The sequence below is a fragment of the Eleutherodactylus coqui genome, chromosome 7, assembly GCF_035609145.1.
Source record: "Eleutherodactylus coqui strain aEleCoq1 chromosome 7, aEleCoq1.hap1, whole genome shotgun sequence".
Taxonomy (NCBI): Eukaryota; Metazoa; Chordata; class Amphibia; order Anura; family Eleutherodactylidae; genus Eleutherodactylus; species Eleutherodactylus coqui.
In genome coordinates, this window is record NC_089843.1 from 126,322,816 (window position 1) to 126,347,620 (window position 24,805).

General features: G+C 44.6%; 1 protein-coding gene across 2 annotated transcripts in view; it reads left to right on the forward strand.

The window, feature by feature from the left end:
- LRBA (LPS responsive beige-like anchor protein) overlaps positions 1–24,805 on the forward strand; it is a 503,130-nt gene that overhangs the window by 118,533 nt on the left and 359,792 nt on the right. For both annotated transcript variants that reach the window (XM_066573657.1, XM_066573658.1), the window contains one exon: positions 1,056–1,117. In XM_066573657.1, coding sequence (XP_066429754.1) covers positions 1,056–1,117 — 62 coding nt within the window. The remainder of the gene's footprint in view (positions 1–1,055; positions 1,118–24,805) is intronic.

Here is a 24,805-nt window from a genome sequence, read left to right on the forward strand (position 1 = left end):
TGACATAGTTTGCGCACATTAACTCTACTTTGTCACTTATTTTAGATAAGATTTCTGCTAAAGAGATTGTGTCATCAAGTCTTCATATTAAGAATAATACATTTTTGTTGGTTTTATTTTCTCTGTCACTGTATTCAAATTTTGAAGTCTTGCAGTTTTCACTCTGCCACTGACCCTTATAATAGTCCGTCACCTCCTATTCTGTAGAGATCGCTTTTTCAGCAGTCATCTCAATATTCTTACAGGCAGGATTGCAATGAAAGATGACACTTGTATATCGATAAGACAGGATTCACCACTTAATCCCCAATTAGACGGTACAATAGTCCTCAAAACAAATGCATGAGTGCTGGCGTTACCGCTAAGGTTCTTAGTGCTCGTGCAGAGTGTATAGACAGGCAGATCACAGGCCTCTTGCTCAGCGATTTCACCTTTTTTTATGTGAAGTGCTCAGCGGTAAGCGTTTACACTCAGTGAGAAGCCATAGAACCAGCCAAGTTTTTTTTTTTTATTAATTTTTTTATTTTTTTGCTGACTGAAAGTCAGCTTTACCAAGAAGTGAGCGACTAGTAGACAGTTTTTTTGCATTTACGTGGGACAATTATCGCTCAATTTCGTTCATTTGAATACATTTTGAGAGACAATCTTCTTGTGTAAATGGCCTTAGCAATAGATCGTTACGCAACCTCTGCACAATGACCTCTGCTCAGGTCAAAGAACATGCCTAGAATGCTTTCCCGTAGAAGTCAATGAGTGCGTTATGTCAGTGGTCCATAAGACTGCTGAACAGGAAATGTCAGACTGTTATGAGGCTCAGTGGCCAAAGTGAAAACTTCAAGATGTTAGGACTTTAACATGGCATGAAATATTTAAAAAAATCACCACGAAATAATAAAAAAAATTAACATAAAACTTGGGAATAACACCAGATCTGGAATAATCAAGCATTAATATTCTGAAGAATGGCTTGACATATATAATGTTTAATCTGATCTTTTATTGATGCTTATTTCTTTCCTCTGATGGTAATTGATCTTCCTCTTATATTTTTAAAGGCTTGGTGTGCATGAAATCTAGTAGCTCAGTTGTGGAGTTGGTCATGCTTCTGTGCTCTCAGGTATGTACCCTTTAATTATGGTCTTGTACACTGCTCAAAGAAATTTAAGAGTATACTTAAATCACACATTGGATCTTGATGATCTTGATCTCCAGATTCTTAAGTCTGTCACATGTGTTCATTGTGGACTTGCTCTCATGTGTGAAGAGAATGGAGCATCAATGGCAGACCTGCCAATTCTAGTGTTCTCTGGTTCGAACTGCAAGGTGTTGGGCTGTGAGCACAAGTCCCACTACAGGACATCGGGCCCTCATTCCCCACTTGTAGAGCCTTTTCCCGACAGATTGGTCAGAAACGTGCAGACCAATAGCCTGCTGGAGGTAGGGCTCAAGCAGTGCTTTGTACCTAATCGTACAAAGAAACGGATACTATTCCTGATGCTGAGTTGATGCCCTTCTACAGCTCTGTCCAGCTCTCCTCGTGGATCTGATCCATGCTCTTGAAACGATACTGGGAGACACTGCAAACATCCTTGGACAGCACATATAGATGTGCCATCCTGGAGAACAGGACTATTTGTGCAACCTGATTGGGTTGCACTAGGACACTAGGAAAACTAGAGGCGGATCAGTCATTAAAGGAGATGTCCCGCGCCGAAACGGGTTTTTTTTTTTTTAACCCCCCCCCCCCGTTCGGCGCGAGACAACCCCGATGCAGGGGTTAAAAAAACCACCCGCACAGCGCTTACCTGAATCCCGGCGGTCCGGTGACTTCAATACTTACCGCTGAAGATGGCCGCCGGGATCTTCTACCTTCGTGGACCGCAGCTCTTCTGTGCGGTCCACTGCCGATTCCAGCCTCCTGATTGGCTGGAATCGGCACGTGACGGGGCGGAGCTACACGGAGCCCCTCTCTGGCACGAGCGGCTCCATAGAAGAAAGCTGAAGACCCGGACTGCGCAAGCGCGGCTAATTTGGCCATCGGAGGCCAAAAATTAGTCGGCTCCATGGAGACGAGGACGCCAGCAACGGAGCAGGTAAGTATAAAACTTTTTAGAACTTCTGTATGGCTCATAATTAATGCACAATGTACATTACAAAGTGCATTATTATGGCCATACAGAAGTGTATAGACCCACTTGCTGCCTCGGGACATCTCCTTTAAGGGTAAGGAGAGACTTATTGTTGCCACATTTGCAAAAACCTTTCTCTTTTGGGGGGTTGCCTTGCTGTTACCTCTTCGGTGCACTTGTTGCTTTCTTTTGCTTCAAAGCAGGTGAGATAGATTTGCTTATGCTTCCAAAGTGGACAGATTGATATTCCTGAAATCGAATCTGGGGTTACTGTGATGCTTAAGTGTTCCCTTAATATTTTGTTGAGCAGCAGTTCAGGTTTTTTATTTCCAGTTAAGAAACATTTTCAATGTAAATGTATATGATTTGGAAGGGGCAGAATAGGAGGTTGGCTTTAGCACCATGGGAGAATGGTGTGCTGCAATTTACATATTGGTAAGATGGAAAAAAGACTGTAAAAGCAGAACATTGGGGTTCCTTTAATCATTGTTTCTTTGTGTAAATAACACTAGGGATTAGTGAGGGAAGGTGCATCAGAGGACAATGAAATGAGTGGCGGCAATTTTGAAACTATATCGTTAGGCATAAAGAGAGCTTGTCCTGCATCTGATAATTGTCTGAATATTGTTGAGGTTGTACTCAAGACTCCATTCATGTTAAAGGAGAATCTGTGTCTTTCAGGATGTGCCTCAGAGTTGATTGTACGTTTTTAGTGTCAGAGATAATGTACCTTGAGTTACCCTGGTGTTGAAGAATCCTTCGTGAGGTGGTAGGGTAAAGTACTAAGTCATAATGGCTCCATGGCAGAATTGCTATCAAATATATTTTCCAATAATCACTCTAATAAAATCTTGAAACTTATTTTAAAAATCTAATATATTGGTAAAGTACAATGGGAAAATAAAAATATTTGATTCTCTCAATAGTTTGTATTATGTAAAGGAGATCTGTGTATGAAGCTACACCGTAAACCCTGAATGACCCTCTTGTTGAGGAGAACACAATCATTTAATCTTTATTCTATACTTCAGTTTTTTTTCTGTAATTTAAAGGAAAATGGTTTTATTGAGTTCTAGTATCTCTTAAAATAAGCTGTTCTTTTGCTATAGTTTTGCTTGTAAATCCTGTCATTGAGTGGGGTAGAATAGCCATTTTTAATGAGAAGAGTATCAGTCTGTAGGTCAAGGGTTCTGACCCATTGACAAACCTTTGACCTTCATTTGCAGCCGGCATGGCCATCCTGCCCAGTGAATCAGGATAATGTAAAATTAATGTTTCTCTTCATCGATTTGTTTTATGTTACTGCTTATGCCACCAAATTTATTTAGACTGAACTGATAGACATTTCATGAATACAAATGAAGGAATCATGGAAGGTGTGAAGAATCGATGATGCACATTGTCAATAACGTGCAATAAAAACAATTACTTGAGGAGATTACAACTAATGGATTTTACAATAAAGTATCAAGAAGTAGTTATATTTTTAGTGAGCTTATTATTGTAATCTCGGGTCACAGTATAGCATTGGATAGGAATAATGGCGTTTGTATCCCTGAAAATAATGATGTGCTATTGAAACAATGGGGAAATATGTATGTCGCTTGTAAGCGGCTTCGATGAGTATGGGTGGTGGTTACGGGTTTTTTCATATCAAAGTAAATATTTAAAAATTGTCAACAAATATTGGGAAACTACAGTCCTAGTTAGCAGGTTCACAAACAGCGATTGGGGCATTTTTACAGAGCATCCTATTAGCTTTATACATCTGTTGTCTTTTGAAAGCTGACCTCCAATTTAGGGTAACTTCACACTGGCGAACGCGATATGGGGCCATGAATCCCACCCCCATATTGCGCTCCCCATCATGTGAATTCCCTGAGGATGCGAGGCGTTTTCATGCCAAAACAGCCTCCCTTCACTTCAGGGAAGAAGAATTCCTCAGCCAGGGCAGGAGGATTGCGGAGTTTCTCCCACTGCTTTCAGTGGAAGACCATGCGATGCTTTTACTGGCCCCATTGAAAACAATGGGCACTGCGATGTAAGAGCATGCAGAAAGACGGAACATGCCTCAATTTGTTTCCTGCATCTTCATGGAGAATCCGTAGCGGGTCCCTCCTGCCCCGCGGACATGAGGGCTGAATATAAGAATAAATCAGAATAAACTTACCTCCCGCCCGCAACGGATCTTCCCTTCGCCGCGGCGTCATCTTCTCTGCGTCGCGGCCGGATCTCCTTTCTTCGGCCCGGCGGATGCGCAGGATGACGTCGGTGACGTGCCCCGCGCATGCGCCGGCCCGAAGAAAAAAGATCCGGCCGCGACGGAGAGAAGATGGCACCTCGGCGAAGGAAAGAAACGGAGCGGGTGAGTAAATTCCTATTTTGGTCTCCCGCGATCCGGACAGCTTCCATAGGCTTCAATAGAAGCCCGCGGGAGACCCGCACGAAAATGGAGCATGGTCCAGATTTTTTCATGCTCCATTTTTTTTTTTAAATCACTTTTATTGACCATCCGCGGGTATTTATCTACCCACGGGTGGTCAATGCATCCCTATGGGGCGCGGATCCGCGGGCGGGAGAAGAGTTAAAATCCGCTGCAGATTTTAATTCTTCTTTTGCCCGTGGACATGAGGCCTTAGGAGTCATTGGTTTTCACCCTTTAACCAGAGTGGGGTCCAGTGATATTTGACTCAAACAGATCAAAGACATCATAGCACAGTATTGGAGGGACAGGTGGAGATGTAGTTAATACACAATCCAAGGTCACGACAATTGCAGTTCTTACGTAAATCGAGAAACTGGTAAAAGGTCGGGGCAGGCATCAGTTGGGCAAAACATGATCAAGTAACAAGCAAAGATCAGGATTGGAGAAGACTGGAAAGCTGGATGAATAGTCATGGGGCAGAAATCAGTACTATTGTTACAGAACCTATTGCTTGGGTGCACCCTTCAGTGGGGTAGGGTGTTTAAAGTAGCTAAATGAATGTCTAGATTGGTTAAGAATAGGAAAAGTAGGTGCATGTGCTTGGCTCTTTAGGAGGTGAGCCTGACATGCATGCACACCCTTCAGGCAGCACTGGCAAGAGGAGAAGCTATTGTGTGGCATCTGCCACTCAGAGGCTAGAGAGGACGCTGATGGCCACAACTGGTGGGAGTAGTTAGGGAAAGCTACCAGCTGTGGCTAGCAGCCAGCCATAACTCTGTATAGAGGAGGAAGAAATATTCACATTCAATTCATCAAATGTGTTTACATAACAAAAAGTTGATATTTTTAAACACTAGACCATATGTGAATATGGCACCTTATCCTAGAAAATGCAATTTAGTATGTAAAAATGGATGACCCTAACTGAACCTACAGGTATATTGTAGTAATTAACTATGAGATTATTTAGGAGAAAAGGAACTATAAATGATGTGATCAAGTTAAGCTGAGGGGAATTTAATAAGAAATCCTCTAAAAACTAAGCTAATTGTAGTAGGCTGTGGTTTGACTGCCTATAGGAATACAGTTTAAGGCTTCTTTCACATGAGTGTATATAGGCATGAGCGTATATAGGCCGTCCTTTTTTTAACGGCCAGCCGATATGTGCTGTGATCTGCTGCCTTGGATTCCAATGCATCAGATCACATGGGCGTGTTTCTCAGAGGTAAAAACACCCGACCAAGCCAATAAAGTGCCAGGCATTTTTACGTCAGGCCCAAAAGATAGTCCTGGAAGTATCTTTTGGGCCGGAATACGTTAGTTGCTGCATGGGCTTCTATGGGAGCCCATGACAGCGGCCATAGGTGGGAGGGAGTTTAGCAGCGTGGCTGCTAAACTCCCTCCCTCTGTTTTCCTCCCCCCTCCAGCGCAGGCTCACCTCTCGTTCCTTTCCGCTCGTTCTGTGCAATGGGAGGTGCAGAGATAAGCTCTGGTCCGCCCACCTCCTCCCATTAATGGCTGTGGAAAAGGGGCGGGGTGTGGGTGGAGCTAAGTGCCAGTCCTGTCCCTTGTCCATAGCCACCAATGAGAGGAGGCGGGACTGACCGAAGCTTAGCTACCCCCCCCCCCCCCTCCCATTGCACAGAACGAGCAGGGAGGAACGAGTGGTGTGCCTACGATGGAGAGGGAGGGGAAATGGGCGATGGCCTGGTGAGCTTGGCGCATTCGCGCCGGCCTCACCAGGCCATATGAACTGGTGCACAAATGTTTGATTTGTGCGCCTGTTCACAAGATTTTTCACTTCCAACATAGCGTATATCGCCCGGCTGATATGCGCTCATGTGAAAGAAGCCTCAGCCTGACACATTGCTTACTTTAAATTATCATATATTTTTTTCATCTTTGCATCACTTAAATGAATTGAATTGGAAAATTACTCCTGTAAAGATCTGTGAGAAATGATGTGCTTTTCATGCAGTAAATCTGTCGATAAAATGAATATTTTGTGCATTCATCAGAGATAAAGGCTTTATATGATAGTTGGAGGGTTGTCCATGATTAGAAAGCTATCGCTGCATTCTGTCAAAACGTAGGGCAATGCTTATCAACAGGTTGTGGTATTGCAGCTCAGCCCCATCACTTCAACGGTCTGTAATATTGGACAAATCCAAACCCATATACACATGTGACATTGCTGTTCGGTGAAAGCAGCCATGCTTCTATAAGAGCTGGTTCACACCAATGTATGCATACAACACTGCGGGTACACATTATAGCCCATACGTTCTGCTGTCAGAGACCGCATACGGGCTGAGTATTGCACTGCACATGCCCGTGAATGACATCATGGACTTGTGCAATGTGATTTTTAATTTCATTTTAAATTCCCCGCTTTGTTCAGAGTGGAAATGCGTATGGAAACGCTGCCCCTTCGCTATACTTGCGTATGAACAGTGTTTCATACGCATCCCATACAATAGAGCATGCTGCGATTTATTCCTCCTGCATATTGATACACAGTGCCCACACAGTCCATTGACTTTCATTGCCGTTAGACACGGGATATATGCGTGCGTAATACGCGGTGACAATACGCCCATCTGAATGAGCCTTAACCCTTTATATTTTTAAACCTACCACAGACCTTCGAAATGGAGCACTGAAAAAATACCCGTAAATCCATGCGGTGGAGAAAGATGGTTCTCGCCACTAATTGTAGCTCCACGTTTTGAGCAAAGTGCTGTATAATAAGTTTTTCTTACCATTTTTTAAATGTAGATTATCTCTGAAAATTAGAGCTGATGATCTTAAGGTGCCGTAGGACACGATGTGCTGAATTTCTTCACCTCCCTTGATATAAACCGTGTTGGGGTAAAATGTGCCAAACTTTAAGAGGTGCATACTTTTTAATTTGGCGCAGCTTACACCAGGCTGTATGCCAATAGTCAGATGTGTGTCATCTCTGTGCTGATGTAGACGTGCGCCATAGTTGACAGGACGTTATTTTTACTTGTATCTGATTTACTGTACATTTTCCTCATGTTAGATTATGCATACTAGAATGCAGATCATCAAAGCAAGTTATGTGCTGATACTGAACCAACCGGGGAGGGCTTTAAAGGGAGTTGCAATAACTGCCCTATCTATCCTTACTGAATGGGCCCAGATGGCGGCTGGACCACATAAAGCTCGCACCCTCGAGAAATAGTGCAGATTCTGACTCTGTTTTGGATACAGAAATGCTGCGGAATTTTCGGCTGTGGAAATTCCGCAGCATTTCCACTACATGTACGCCTAATTCAAGATGTAGCTCTGGGTCAGTGATGTGTGTTAGCTTTTTATGCATATAGCCCATGAGTCTAAAGTAATATAAAAATAGCTCTAATAGACAAAAATAGGAGTTTGACTACAAGACAGTTCGGTTGTGCCGTTTGTAATCTGCAGCCATTCTTTATTTATCTGTTGTAGTTAAAGCGCCTTTTCTGCAAAATAATTGACATTTTCTAATACAAAAGTTCATCCTTTATGTCCCAGTTTTGTATAATCTAACAAAACTGCTTCTGGAATAGTTGTTTTAGAAGAGTTGTGTTACCCTTCAAAGAAATTGTAGCAATGCGCTTTATCTAATGAAGTAACACAAGCATTCCGAGTTGGCAGTTTGGAAGTGTGAATGATAAAAAACTATAGGCCTAGAATTGGCTCCAGATGCTTGAGGCTTGTTGTAGTGTGATAATTACATTTTTCACTTACAATTTTCCTTTATTCAAAGAGGTCACAGTGGCAGTCACCAAAGTGATTCATTTTGTTAAGAAGTGAACTGTCTTTTGGCTGTATGAAACCTAGAGATATATGAAATTGAATGTCTGCTCAATGGTTTGCAGATACTGGGAGGGGGCTGCTTCAAGTTGATGGATTGGCTTTCTGCTTTTTTGGGAGGGGTGTGCTCAGATAAGGTAGGAAGTGATATTCGGCTGCTAAAATTCTAATTAATTTTTTTTAAAGTGATGGAAGGGTTTGAGTGCCAAAGATCGAGAGATCAGGTCAAAAACTGGATTTTAATCACGTAAATAATACGGTAGCTTTGCAAAGTTAACATGTACAAATGTGTGAAACTTTTCACATTTGTCATGTCTTATGGATGTGGTGAAGTAAGGGAATATGCTCCGTTATCTTGACATAATTAAATAATCCTCTCAGACTGACTGGCCTTTGCACTTTCCCTTTTGCAAGGCAAACTTAATCATTAAGGCCTGAGATATTGAAATCCTATAATTATTCCTTTGTATACGCACAGATAGGGTTAATGCCAAACAAGTAGAGCTAGCGAAAGTGAATCTTTAGTCCACATTACCAGTTCAACTGTACCGTATTTGTATATATTTATGCATATATTATAATGAGCCGGAGTTGGTAGCTATGAATTTTATTTGTCTGCTCTTGGCTCAGCAGAATGTATGCATAGAAGATTTATGGTAGTAACATGCTGCATATAACAAGGGAGGTGACTGTATACAGGTAATATACAAGCATCAGCTCAGCAAACATTAACGAACATGTCACTTATGTAAAAAATAGACAAGATAAGTGTATTCCCTGTTATGTAGTATCAGCCAACACAATCCCAGGGAACTGATTTAGGGCTCAGTCAGACGGGTGTGTGTTTGATGCGCATTTTTTTGCGCAAAACACAAACGCACAAAAATTTGCGTAACTGAAGTGTATGTTACGCTGAAAAAACGCACTTGGCTGCGTTTATGCGCACATAAAGTGCACTGCCCGCTATCCCCTGCTGCAACTGACAGCTGCAGCAGGGGATTCCTTGGATGTACAACCCCTGGATGTGACAGCATCACCCACTGGTCAGTGGAGCCGGCGGCAGCAGCAGCGGCCCCATTGACATACAGAGAAGATCATGATCCTCTGCCACAGATGAGAATTTCTTCATCTCCGTGGGGAGTCTCCTCATCACTAAACACTGACAGATGAAGAAATCCTCTGCCAGAGGACTGCAATGGTATCCTATTGAACTCAATGGAGCTGGCGCTACAGCCAACTCCAACGAAAGCAGTGAGATGCTAGCAGCCCCCGCAGTGATTTTTGGGGAAAGGCTCTAAATATAAGCCCTTTCCTGAAAATCAGAGGCAGCAGTCAGCCATTGAATGACAGCTGAGCGTTGCCTGTGGTTGGTCCCTTCGCTCAGCTAATCGGAGACCGCACTCAGCCATTCGTTGAATTAAGCCCTTAAAGGGTTTTTAGCCAAGTGTACCCCTTCATGCAGGCAAGGTTTAGGTGCCCTGTGCTGTTGCATAGTCTGCGTATTTTAGAGTGTTTTTACATGGAGTTATTTTTGGCATATTCACGTTAGATTCCTACTGTGGATTATTTTGGTAGATCCATGTGAAAAACGTCAGACTGAGCCTTGGAGTTCTGCTACGGATTTGCCTGCAGATTTTGCCTCATTCAATGAAGAAAATCTCCATTTCTCGTCCGTATCATTGGGGGACCCAGCCAGACCATGGGATATAGCTACTGCCACTAGGAGGCGACACTAAGCAAAAGTGTTAGCTCCTCCCACCAGGCTATATCACCCCTGCAGGCACTCAGCTAAATTAGTTTTTAGCTTAGTGTCTGCAAGGAGGCAGACAGGTCAGGTCCAGGAGGACTTTATGGCGGGCATACGGGGAGTCGGGGATTTCCCTGGCTTTCCTGTACTCCCGGGGAGGGCGCAGGCAGATGGTGTCTCCACCACTCTGCGGCGCCCTACCCAGAGAAGAAAAGGTGGCACGACCCTGCCTATGTGCATTGGCGTCGTTGGCCCGCCAGCAATAGGGTTCCCCTCTCTGGAGCAGCGCCCCTCTTGGACGGCGAGCGCAGGGGGGAAAACTGCTGGAGCGCAGAAGGGGAGAAGCGGAGCAGCACCTCAAGCCCCCTTTAAATCTGCGGTCGGCTGCCAGGATCCCCTTCAGAGGACCCCCACACATTGGACAGTCCTGGGGAGGAGAAGACTTCGGGTGCTTTTTTCCCCTTGTCCCCCCCCTCCCCCCCCCACTGCCTTTACCAGTACATGTGTACATGTGTGTATTCCCTCTCCCCCCCCCCCCCCCCCCCCCCCTCTGAACTCACTAGGGGAGTGGGGGCTGGGTGCTTACCGGCAGTGCTGGAAGAGGATGGATGCGGCGACTAGGCAGACCATCAGAGAGGTCTGGCTGCGGACGGACTCGGGCTATTGCTGGAGGCCGCGGACGTCGGCGGTACGCACGTACCCGCGGCTGGTAACGGGCAGCATACAGCAGTCTGCATAGGGAGCTGCGGCGCCGGCCGTGGGGAGGCCTTTGTGTGGTGCACACGGCACTTCCGGTGACACGCGGGACTTCCGGTGCAGGCCACGCCCACCTTGGCCGCGCGGGACGTTTAAGGAGGCGGCCAGCAAGGAAGATGGCCGCTCACAGTACCAGGACAGCAGTCCCCGGCTCTTGCAGGAACTGCTCCACCAGTGAGTCGCCCCACTACTTGCCATCAGCAGTTACTACAGCATGTGGCTACCAGTTTTTCTTCAAAGCCGCAAACACCTTCTGGCAGTGTGGGTTTTTTCTGCAGCACCACCAGTCAGCAGCTCCAGTCGTCCACATCACCAGTCGCCAGCAGCTATAGTCTCCTGAAGCGACAGTCTCCAGCGGCGGCAGTTTCCAGTGTCTGTACCACAGAGAGGGCCGCCAGGACCCAGAAGCTCCAGCTGGGCCAGGACAACCGCAGGACGGGGTAAGCCCTGCCAAGGCAGCTCTCCCCTGTGTTGTTTCCCCCCTGCGGGTACTCGCTTTCAGCAGTACACGGAGACACCCTACCCCTATTCCCACCTCACCTTGCGGTTATCTATAGGTGTGGATTGCGTCATGTCTGACCCTAGACCAGAGGGTTCCAGTCAGGCTATGGGGAGGGCAAAGTTTTATGCATGCACGTTGTGCAGCGCTAAGTTCCTCAGCGGTCAGGCGGAATCCCGCTGTGTAGCCTGTATCCCAGTGCGATCGGTTCCAGGGACCCCGGTGCCCCCCGCCGCACCTGTAGAGCAGGTAACCGAGCCTGAATGGGCTAGATCCCTGGCCGCAGCAGTGTCAGGACTAGCCAGCTCGTTGGCAGCAATATTGTGCCGTTTGGGATCCTACTCGGAGGTGTCCTCCCCGGAGCGTTCGTGGGGAAGGTCACACAAGAGGCGGAGATCCCGCAGCTCTGAAAGGGTTTCCCACAGGTCTCGTCGGTCCAGAAAGTCGTCCAGATCCTTGAGGTCGCGCCACTCTAGAGTCTCTTCATGCTCCCCATGGTTCCAGGGGAACATCCCGGACGTATCCTAGGTCCAGGGAAGATTCTAAGCAGTCTCTGCATACAGGGAGGTCGGTTAGGTCTCATCCAGACCTCTCACGGGCCTCATGCTTCTCAGCCTCTCAAGCGGTAGACCAAGATCAGCCTCCGCACGGTTTTTCGGGGGGTAGTAGCGATCTGGAGGGGGAAGGATCCGCTGTCATCTTTGTCAGACCTAGATGATGAACAGGTGTCCAGGCTGTCCACTTTAATGGACAACTTGGTGTTAACAGTGAAGGACACACTGCAGGTAGCCGAGACTCCAGTCGAGGTACCACAAGTTACCATATCATTTAAACGGACAAACGTTTCAGGCAGCCAGGTGAATCCTGGGACGCCGCCTATCCTTTTTCAGAGGATCTAGTCAAAAACTGGTCGGTGCCTCCAGTGGTAGACGCGCCAGTATCGCGCTTATCAAGGAGCACGGCGTTGCCTTCAGCCGAGGTTGCGGTTCTAACCGACACGCAGGATAGAAAACTTGATGCATTGGCGAAGACAACTTTTCAGGCGCCTTGCGACCCACCTTCGCTTCGGCCTGGATGAGCAAGGCGTCGGTGGCATGGCCAAAACAACTGCGCAAGGATATTTTGGTAGGCGCCCCACCCAGTGAGCTGTTAGACGTCACTGAAAAGATCATACAGGCAGGAAGATTCGTCTGCGCGGCGAGTTTGGATACAGCCAAATTTGTTGCACACACATCAGCAGCGTCCGTGGCTACACGGAGGACGCTATGGCTGAAAAACTGGTCAGCGGATGCATCATCTAAAGCTGTTCTGACGAAACTGCCATTTGAGGGCAAGAGATCGTTTGGCCCAAAGCTCGACGATCTAATTAAGGACATTACGGGCGGGAAGAGTACGTCACTCCCGCAGGGGGCTGGAAAATCAAGAAAGGCGCCATCTAGGAAGAAATACTTTTTTCATTCCTTTCGGCAGGTTACATCCCGGCCCACAACAGGACAGTGGACACAGCCAGAGTGCCCCAGCAGAGCAGAGGAAGAATCCTTCCTTTAAGACCAGGCCAGCCTGGTGAACTCGCTCCAAGGCACCTAGGGACGTGAGGACAGGAGTATCAGCATGAGGGTCTTCCCCCACCCGCTATTCACAGGGTGGGGGCTGGCTTTTCCGGTTCCAGGATGTACTGGCACACTGGAACAGGTCGCAGTGGACGTTGGACCAGGGAATCCCCATAACGCCAGGGTTTCGCCTTGCCCTGAGATGGTGGACAAGTCTCTGGAGAATCCAGGGGGGTCGGTCACTGTTTCTCAAGAGGTAAGGAGGTCCAGCAATCCTGGTGACTCCGGATTGGCCAAGGCGAGTAGGGTATCCAGACCTGATCCAGATGTTGGCCAACGCTCCGTGGCCACTCCCAGAACGGGAGGACCTACGATCACAAGGACCAATCTTCCACCCGAATTCAAGGTCGCTTCGTTCGACGGCCTGGCCGTTGAGACCGCGATATTAAAAAAACGGGGATTCTCGGAAGCAGTTATCCGAACTGTGGTCCAAGCCAGGAAGCAGACATCGAGAATGTATTACCGCGTATGGAGACACTTCTTCAGCTGGTGTGAAGACCGCCATATACATCCCATGCATTTCTCACTAGCAAACATTCTAGTGTTTCTACAGGCTGGACTAGAATTAGGGCTGAAGCTAGGTTCGCTAAGAGGGCAAGTATCGGCCCTTTCAGTGCTGTTTCAAAGACCAATCGCTAGTAGGTTGGCGGTGCGGACTTTTCTTCAAGGGGTCGCACATACTTCACCCCCGTTCAGGCCACCTACTCTGGCATGGGATCTGAATTTGGTGCTGGATGCTTTGCTATCACACCCTTTTGTGCCACTCAGGGAGGTACCCCTGAGACTGCTATGCTGGAAAGTGGTCTTTTTGGTGGCGATCACGTCAATACGGAGGGTATCCGAATTAGCTGCACTATCGGTCGAACCGCCCTTCCTTACTTTCCACCAAGACAAGGTGGTGCTGAGACCAGTTCCGGATTTCCTACCAAAGGTAGTATCAGCATTTCACCTTAATGAAGATATTGTACTTCCATCTTTTTGCCCGGTATCGGGACATGCAAGAGATTTGGTAAGGGCCCTACAAAATTATGTGGCAAGAACCAAAGACTTCCGGAAGACAGAGACTCTGTTCATAATCCCGGAAGGGCCGTGTAAGGGTTCTGCGGCCTCGAAGGTGACCATCTCGAGGTGGATTCGGTCGCTAGTGACAGAGGCTTATCAAGCCAAGGGGAGGTCACCACCATTCCGGATAACGGCCCACTCTACAAGGGTGGTGGGGGTGTCCTGGGCGGTGCAGCATGGAGCCTCAGCATTACAGGTATGTAAGGCAGCCACTTGGACGTCCCTGCATACATTTGCGAAATTCTATTGGGTCCATACATATGCATCAGCGGACGCTGCCCTGAGTAGAAAGGTTCTACAGTCGGCAGTCCCCTGACTGCTGGGGACCTTTTTTTTCTGGGAATTCCCACCCTTTTATTTCCAGGACTGCTTTTGTACGTCCCATGGTCTGGCTGGGTCCCCCAATAATACGGACAAGAAACGAATATTTTTGGTATAACTTACCGAAAAATCTTTCTCGTCACGTTCATTGGGGGACACAGCACCCTCCCAAGGATTGATTTCTTTATAGCAGGGCAGAGCCCTTTGGTCTCGGGTCCCAGATGACGAGATATATATCCAGACGACTGGTATGTCTTTACTTCGTTTACGTTAAAGTGTAAATAATTTTTTTGTGTACTTCCACTGGCTGTTCCTACTGCTTGCATACAAACTAATTAGCTGAGTGCCTGCAGGTGTGATATAGCCTGGTGGGAGGAGCTTTTGCTTAGTGTCGCCTCCTAGTGGCAGTGGCTATATCCCATGGTCTGGCTGTGTCCCCCAAGGAACATGACGAGAAAGAGATTTTATGGTAAGTTATACCAAAAATATTCGTATGGGCGTCTAGAAACCACGCACCGAATTTTAAAATTGGCGAGTAAAATAGCCCAGAATTCCACAACGGAGTCGGATCATCTGCCTAAGACTCTAAACAATTCCAAAGCATACAAAAAATTTGAATAAACATTTAGATAAAAGGTTCTCTTTTGGGAGGGCAGGGCTAACAGTTTTTACAATAAAACAAATTAGCGTGGCGATAAGCCCTCTTTAAGGCCCCATTCAAATTGAGTTTTATCTGTAAGTAGAAAAGGATCTATCTCCCCTCTGTTTTGTAGTAAAAACTGTTAGACCACTCCCGATTTTCCCTACCACCTATTTTTTAAATTTTTTTTAATGGCTTGTAATTGTCAAGTACCTTATGCAAATGTACATACTCTCCACAGGACTCAAGTGTGGTCAAACTTTCAAGGAAGGGTTTAATCCGTTGCAATCTAATTTTAGATTAAGGGTTTCCTAGGGGGCTTTCTCTTTCTGCCATTATACAATTGCGCCATCTGCTGGCTAGAGCCAGTATTGCGGTATGAGACATGCTGGAGAGACCCCCGACAACAGAGGGGACGGCAATATACAGTAAGAATACCCTGTTGGACTGCCTCCGACATCAGAGCTTGCACAGGCTTCAATCAGAATTTAGGAAGATGTCAGACAGTGGATTGGAAAAGGTTAAATTGCCCTCTTCAGCTGCTTTTGTCGGGTTTTTTTTGACCATCTATGCCTTAGGGCATGTCCACACAGGGTGAAAATGCTGCAGATTTTTGTATTTGCGTACATAAACTTTGCAATAAAATAAGTAGTCGCAAAGGGTTTGATTCTCAGATTTCATCTACGCGTTGCACAAATCTTCCATGCCATATAGTGTGGATTTTTAGATCTTCAGTATGTGTAGATTTGTTATGGATTTACCCCCATTACTTCAAGAAACAAATAATAAACCTCAATGAAATGTATTATTGTGGCTTTCAGTGCAGATCGCATGGGGGAGCCATAGGAAAATCTGCAATTACGGATTTTTTTTTTCTCTTTCCAGAAACCGCAGTGGCAGATATGCACGATTTCAGGTGGATTTGCCATTGTGGATTTGCTGGGGAAACTTTTCTCTAAGTTGCCCACTCAAACAAAAGTTCAGGTACCGTCGAGCAATGATCTGCATGCAGTTACAGTGGATTATCATTAGCCTTTTCAGGCACCCAAAAGAGTGTACTTACAGACAGGACCTTAATGAGCTTTTGGACTTTGCTAGTTGAAAGAAAACTTGGCCCCAGCAAGAGAGTTGTCAGTTGAGAAACAATGGAAATTCAGAATCCCCTTCACGATGGAGATCAAACACAGAGTGGTGCAAAAAGATCTTGGCTGTTCCCAGTCAGCTATGTGTAAAATTGGTGCAAATATAAACAAAATGGAAGAGTTTTAAAAGGAGACTTACAGGTAGCCAAAGGAAAATGTAAAATCATCAGCAATAAAATTCACAATATTACCTGCCTAAAGGCCCATTTAGACACAAAGATGATCGCTCAAAAGATGGCTTTCGAGCAATCATTTTGCATAAAGTACTAATTGTAGTAGTATGCCTATATAAGGTCATGCACATGGGCAGGAGAAAAGGATGTCACCAATACACACTAAATGAGGTACTGCTAGGGAAAAGTGATATGGAAAAAGACCTGGGGGTACTAGTGGACTGTAGACTTAACTGGAGCAATCAATGCCAGTCAGCTGCTGCAAAGGCTAATAAGGTCTTGGGGTGCATTAAAAGAGGTATAGGGGCGAGGGACGAGAACATTATCCTCCCACTATATAAGGCACTCGTCAGGCCCCACATGGAATACTGTGTAGAGTTCTGGTCACCAGTGCTCAGGAAAGATGTTACAGTGCTGGAGGGGGTTTACAGAAGGGCAACTAAACGAATACATGGAATGACGGGACTGGAATACCCAGAGAGGCTATCCAAATTGGGATTATTTACCCTGGAAAAAAGACGGCTAAGGGGCGATCAAATAACTAGGTATAAATACATGAGGGGACAATACAAGGATCTCTCCCATGATCTGTTTATACCCAGGACTGCGACAGTAACAAGAGGGCATCCACTACGTTTAGAAGAAAGCAGGTTTCATCACCAACCTAGAAAGGTATTCTTTACTGTAAGAGCAGTGAGACTGTGGAACTCTCTGCCTGAGGACGTGGTAATGGCAAAATCCATAGAGGAGTTTAAGAGGGGACTTGATGTCTTTCTAAAATGCTATGATATTACAGGATATAGACATTAGGTGATCACATTGTTGATCTCAAATGTTGATCCAGGGATTTCTCTGGCTGCCATTATGGAGTCAGGAATAGAGATGAGCGAGCGTACTCGGAAAAGCACTACTCGCTCGAGTAATTTGCTTTATCCGAGTATCGCTGTGCTCGGGTCTGAAGATTCGGGTGTCGGCACGGAGCGGGGAGCTGCAGGGGAGAGCGGGGAGGAACGGAGGGGAGATCTTTCTCTCCCTCTCTCCCGCCCGCTCTCCCCTGCTCCCCGCTGCGACTCACCTGTCAGCCGCAGCGGCACCCGAATCTTCAGACCCGAGCACAGCGATACTCGGATAAAGCAAATTACTCGAGCGAGTAGTGCTTTTCCGAGTACGCTCGCTCATCTCTAGTCAGGAAGGAATTTTCCTTCAAACGAGCACAATGGCTGCTTGGGGTTTTTGCCTTCCTCTGGACCAACAAGGGTGGGGGGTTGAAACAACTGAATTCCATCGTTCGTCAAAAAAAAGAAAGATAGGCACTATTAGACACAACGATTATCGCTCAAAAGATGGCTTTTTAGCAATAATTGTTGTGTCTTAATGGACCTCAACACAGGAAGACGTGCAGAGTCCTGATAAAAAAAAAAGTCAACAAATCGCCGGGCCCAGATGGAATTCACCCAAGGGTTCTAAGGGAACTAGATGACGTGTTAGACGGGCCGCTATTTCTTATATCTAGGAACTCTATTGAGAATAAGGTTGTACCACTGGATTGGCATATTGCCAATGTGGTTTCAATATACAAAAAGGGGTCGAGAAGAGAAGCCTGCTAACTAAAGGCCGGTAAGACTCACTTCGATAATTGGAAAAATATTCGAGGGGTTTCTGAGATGCCTTCCTGTAATACCTCAAGGAGAGCAACGGTATAACTCCCTATCAGCACAGGTTCATGAGGGGTCAATCATGTCAGACCAACTTGATCAGCTTCTACAACGAAGTAATTTCTAAGTTGGACCTGGGAGTCTATTGATTTTATATATCTGGACTTCTCTAAAGCATTTGACACCGTGCCGCATAATAGGCTGATATATAAAATGAGACAGCTCGGATTGGGTGAAAACGTGTGTATCTGGGTAAAGAATTGGCTCAATGATAGAAAGCAGAGGGTGGTAATAAATGGTTCGTACTCTGATTGGGCCACAGTCGCTAGTGGGGTGCCACAGGGTTCAGTATTAGGCCCCATTGTGCTCAACATATTTATCAATGACCTGATAGAGGGGCTGCACAGCAAAATATCAATATTTACAGATGACACAAAATTATACAATATAATTAATGCAACGGAGGACAATGTGCGGCTACAAACGGACCTGGATAAGCTGGGGGCTTGGGCAGAAAACTGGCAAATGAAGTTCAATGTTGATAAATGTAAGGTTATGCACATGGGCAGGAGAAACGGGTGTCACCAATACACACCATTTTTTTGCCTTCCTCTGAATCAAGAAAGGTGGGTGGGAGGTGGAAACAGGCTGAACTTGATGCACATTGTCTTCTTTCAGCCTAACCTATGTTACGACAAATGAGTGGAAATAGGAGTTAATGTTTCAGACAGATCTGTAATATATCTTGTAAATTAAATGTGTTTTGGCATATAGAAAAGCCAAAGTAAAAATGAGGAATTAAAGCAAACAGAAACTTTATTACAGTGGGCTAATGAGAAGCACTTCATGGAGTGTAGTAGATTGGATGAAAGTGATATTTAGTGATGATCACCAATCTGCATTGGCCAAAGAGATGATGAAGGAGCTTTAGTTTGCTATTTTAATTAACGATATTTGCTATTTAATTAACCTACAAACGAGTGGGGAATTGTGATTGTTTTCTTCAGTCAATCCTCTTTGTGATATGGGAATTCAAGTCAGGGTAAACATCGGGGGAGATTCCAGCGATTACCTCAACAGCCAATGCACAGGTGGGGTTTTGGTCACTTTTTTTCATTCCACTGAATGTAGGAGGATGATGCATCTTGCCACAGATCAAAGTGCTAAAGCTTTTCTTTAGGAAAGGCAAATTAACTCAATGACCTGGCCCGCAAACATTACAGATCTGAATCCAATTGAAACTTTATGATAGACATTGGAAACAAAAATCTATGACCAGGGTCTATGTTGCCAGGTAGATCCATAAAAACTGCTGTTTGTTAAAGTTAGAACCAGCTTGATATGTAATGTTCAACATTTGTGAAGTCCATGCATCAAAGAATTCAGGCCTTTGCAAAAGCCTGAGGAGGAACAATACAATACTACTTGGGTGGGTTTGTTTGTTTTAGTAGTTGGGTTTTTAAAGCTTCCCAATTATTTGCCACAAAATAGAACAATTTTGTAGATTTTTCTAAATATTGAAAAATTCCCAAACTTTCCTTCCTTGATCTGCAAAAGCATGTGCTATTAATTTAAAAATCTATTTTCAAGTGTTTCAAGTGTTTTCTGGCTTTATTTAAAAAAAAAATAAAAAAATTCAGCTATTAAAGGGTTTTTCCGGGACACGAGAAAATAGTTAGAGGCTTAAAATTAAGAAAAATATAATAAACCAAATTGTCCCGCGGCTCCCCATCTAGTGTTGCAGACTCTTCTTCTGGGTTTTGTGCGGTGGGCATCAGGGCTGTATTGCTGAACAGGGAGCCGCTGGGATAAATAAGTATTCAAGTTTTCTTCATGTTAAGACCTTATAACTTTTTTCTAATTTCCTGGGAAAACCCCAACATTGTTCTGTCACATCTGTTTTTTGACTATTTGCTATAAAGTAAAAAAGAAAAACCTTTTAAATGTGGTGACTCCATATTTTTCTTGCCAAGGATTATGGTTGGAGGTCCAGTCTTTAAGACTGGAGAACCGAAATCCTCAACTACATTCAACAATCCAAAGTGGGTATTAGTGACCACAGGTATGTGAGGAGATGAAGTGGAGAACTGGCCAACTCCAGTGTGGCGTACTTGGATGTAGTTTATGGAAGTTTACAGAAATCTCTGAGCATGTTCTTCACTTCATCTTCTCGCACACCCCATCAGCAGCTTAATGAGCTGGAGAACCCATTTCTCTTGATTGTAAGCAGTCAGAACCTTTTTTTTTTTTTTTTTTTTTAAACCTTTTTTCTGAACTATACAATCCTTTTTGTTAGGGTTTTCTCAACTATATAACCCTTACCCTTAAGCAATAATAACATTTCATAGTTTAATCTGCTTCTATCAACCAGAGTCTTCTGCTCTTATGGTCCTTTTACATGGGCCTATTAGGCATGAGTGCCCCTCCGAAGTCTGACAGTTGGCTCATCTATGTGAGCATAAAAATGCTGGTTTGCTTGGCTGTGAATCTTCCTGTGTAAACAGGGAGATGTGCCGCCGATAAATAATAGCTGCAGGGCTCAATGATCATGTTACTGATTTGGTTGTCCCCATAGAGCAGATAATCTGCCCATGTACATTGAGGTAATGAACGCTGACTGCCATACTTACTGTGGTCGGTGCTTGTTGGCATGGGCAGACTATCTGCCCATGTTAAAGGACGGTAACAGACTCTGCACCGCCATTTATTACATGATTTGGTCTTTTTTTTTTTTTTTTTTTGGATGGCTATCATGTAATTCTGCATTTCCCCAGCAGGTGCAATAATGCTGTCAACTTTTTGCCCTTGTGAAAACTGCTGATAACAGCGATTTCAATAGCCAAAACTTCTGAGCACCGTGTCCATTTCTGACAACCCTATGACTAATTGGAGCAACAATCCTTATAAAGTGATATATTAAATTATCAGCAGAGTGTGTGAACCTGTATATCAGCAGAGTGTGTGAACCTGTATATTAACACACATTTAGTGTATCTAACATATTACATGCATGGAAATGACCTGATCTTCTTGTTCTAGTTGCTTTGATACATTATTACTCCCGTAGCAGCAATAATCTAGTATGATGGAATGTGGCTGTAAGGGGACTAGTGGTAAAAGGCCTTTTTCTTACATTTTAATAGAACATACTGCAGAAATGTCAGTGAATTCTTTATCCCTGAGCACTGTTCTTCCCCTGTGTTGTTTTGACAGCTATGTTCCACTTAGGATTTAAGAAATATTTCATGTAATATTACTGCAGAGGATTTTTGTTTATTTGACGTGAATATAGTTTTTGAAACAATACACATCACGTTGAAGGCCACTTGATAAAAGCGCTGTTTTGCTCATCCTAATTCAGGTTGACATACATTCCAATAACACTACCTCCCTTCCAAGGCTTAAAGCGAAATTTATGGCTATGCATTGTGAAGTGCATCATTTAAAAATGGTTTCAACCCAAAACATCTAATAAATAAATAATGTGTATGGCTACTAGGTCGCAGACTTTCCAGACTAGAAATCATCCCATCGGATACTCAGCAGGCCACTATCGGAGGGGGCTGTCAGATAAATCTTGCAATAGCTGCATTCATGTCCTGTAAATCACATGTTATTGTGTGAGCCTTCTGCCAGGTCATCTATTCTTCTCCCATTTATCAGAAATGCATAGGATGTGTTGGGAAAAGGAACATCATTGTGTCTGGCCCGTGTGTCCAAAGTAATTAATTAAATGAGGAAAAAAATACGATTAAATGTGAATTTGAAACTCTGTGATTTTTTTTTTTTTTTTTCACCAGCCGTAAGATAGAAGTGTTTAAGGTTTCAATGAGTGTTAGGCAGTTACTGTGTAACAATTTTTAATTCCACAAAACCAATTCAATTGATTTATTTGTTTTTATGTTTTTTATAATTTATAGGGACATACTAGATGGGGTTATGTCTTTACTGTATGCAGATGGGCTGGTGTATCTCCATGCTTTGTATATTTCCAGGGTGGCCACAGTGGTTTAGGAGCCCTATGCGGAGTTTGGGCTTTTGTGTGGTTCTCTTATCCCTAAAACCATTGAGAACTAAATGTCCCTGTTTTAGTGAGTTAGTACAGGATTCTGAGCAATACCCCATCAAATACATCAGCAGTCATGGAAGGGATCAATTCTGGATAATTTCTAGCAGATGAAGATCTCTGGTGTCTACCAGTCACTGTTCTTGGAGAATATGGGTTCTCATTGAAAACATCCAGGTGGATCCAGGCAATGGTCCATGGGGGAAAAGTATTAAGATTAGTTCTCCTCCAGAATGAAGAGTATCTTTCTAGTGCCATCTTAAAATAGTTAGCACCAAACTCCTAAAAGAGCCTTGAAACAATACTAGAGATATCGGCCATACACCAACTGGATCTCATTAATGGGAACCATTACTATCCTTACAGATCTGTGTCAAAGGCACTTCATTTAGCCAACCAGTACCTGGCTATTACTGACGAGACAAAAACCACAAACTGCTAACTACTGATGTGTCTGCTTAGGCTAATATCCCTAGCCATGTTTCAAAGAAGTTAGTTTCATCCTTTTGCTCCTATTCACCCTCCCCTTTCGATAGACTTCTACGACTTCTTCTCGTATGGTCAACTGTAATCTGATCTCTGAGTGAAGCAGAAACGCTGACCGGTGAGCAGTGCACTAATTAAATGTGCAGGAGGTTGTTATGAAAGGAGCTCTTAGGGCGGATCTCCTGTACTGCTATTGCCAACAAATCGCTGTCTTGGGGTGTATGCACGTGTAATTCGCGCAAAAATAGTGCATGTTGTGTTCTTTTTTTGCACATGCATTTCGCACACTCTGTGTGAAGGGCACCATTGAAAGTAATGTAAGATACCACTTATGCGCACGGGTTTTGCATAAAACAGCTCGTGTGAAACAGCAGTTATAGGTGGGGAAAGAGAGATTTCCATGGTTTACAATCGGAGTATATGGTTTAGCTTAATTCTTGGTGTTTTTTCTTTACGAGATGTTCACGTACTGCAGGTTTTTTTGCAGAAATGTTTTAGGCTAACCATTCCATTCCCCACATCTAAATGTTGGTTCTTCAGCATATGCATGAGTGTCTGCAAGCCCTATTCAGAGGAATTAAACACTTGCAGAAATTGTGCAACACATCTGCTGGGCATGAATGGCTGTGCTTATGGCCGGGCTCACACGAGCGTATCTCACAGCATGCCACCTGCAAGAGATGCGCACGCAGCCAGTACACAACACTGTGTACTGGCTGCATGCCGCTAATTGCCATGTACTACCATTGCACCAATGCGCACGTAATACGCGCCAAGATAGAACATGCGGCAATTTTTCTTGTGCACATATTTTGCACAGTTGCAACATGGCAGCCTATGAGAGATTAGTACAGAGTATTCTGCGTGCACGCTAGTGTGAGCCCAGCCCTAATATGTTCCCCTAAAGCGTAGTTAACTGGCTACTTATGTTATATCAATGAATGATAAATAGGGCCCCAAATAAACAGCAAAATCAGAGGCAGCATCCACAGCAATCGTTTAGTGATAAAAGAACACTTGATTCCATCGTGGTCCAAATAGACAGCAATGTTTTGATCCACTTGTGGATCCAAATCCACTTATTTGGACCACGATGGAATAAAGAGTCCTTTTATCTCTAAACAATTGCCGTGGATGCTGCCTCTGATTTTGCTGTTTATTTAATACACTGTATTGGGTTTTGGATCTGACCCAAGGCGTGACATCCCTTTGGCTCGAGCCACGGTCTGATCAGAACCGGACAAGTGAGTGCTGCTGTAGACGTATATTTATGGGGATGATAAATAGGGCCCATTCGCATTACACTTTCAGCCTTGGATGCATACAGCCGAAAAAGAGCTTGCACCTCTAAGGCTTGCTACACACAGGCGAGTATGATATTGGGCCGTGAAACTCAGCCTGGTATCGTGCTCGCCAATGTGCAATTTACCCGCAGATGCGAGGTGTCTTTCTGTCAAAAAGGCCTCCCTTCACTTCAGTAAAAGTTGCAATCCTCTGGCACAGCTTTGAGACGTGTCGGAAGCCTCGTGCAATGGGTTTGCCTGGCCCAATAAAAGCAATGGGCGATGCGTTCCAAGGAACATGAAAATATAGGACATGCTGGGATATTTTTGTCTCCATGGTGTGGGGGAAAAAGTCACTTATGCATATGATTCCATTCAAAAGTCTCGTAACGGACAAATCTCGTGCACTTTTCTCGGCCGTGTGAAAGCAGCCTTACAGAAGACTTAAGCATATTCCACTTTATGGGCATACAGTACTCGAAGTTGCTTAGGCTCCCATTGTTAAAAACAAAAGCCTAGACTGTGCAGCATGCGTGTTTTGTTGCATTCTGTGCTTTTTGTATGTTGTACACAAACGTCTCCTCACGCTGCCCTTGGAAATACTAGTATTGTATGGACATTGAGTAAGCTTGGTCTAGGCTAGTGTTCCCCAACTCCAGTCCTCAGGAACCCCCAACAGACCATGTTTTCAGGATTTCCTCAATATTGCACAGGTGATGTAATGTCAGTCCTCAGACATTACCACAGGTGCTCTTACTAGGAGATCCTGAGAACATGACCTGTTGGGGGTCCCTGAGGACTGGAGTCGGGGAACGCTGGTCTAGATCAGCACTAGCTGTAGATAGTAAAGCCACGCTCAAAACTTAAGTTTTTTTTATTGCAAAATTACAGAAATCACATTTTCTTTTGCGGTCTACTTTGCCTCCTGTGTGGCCGTACACTAAAGCTGTATTGCTGGATCATAAACTCTATATAGCGTAAAATAAAACCTACAT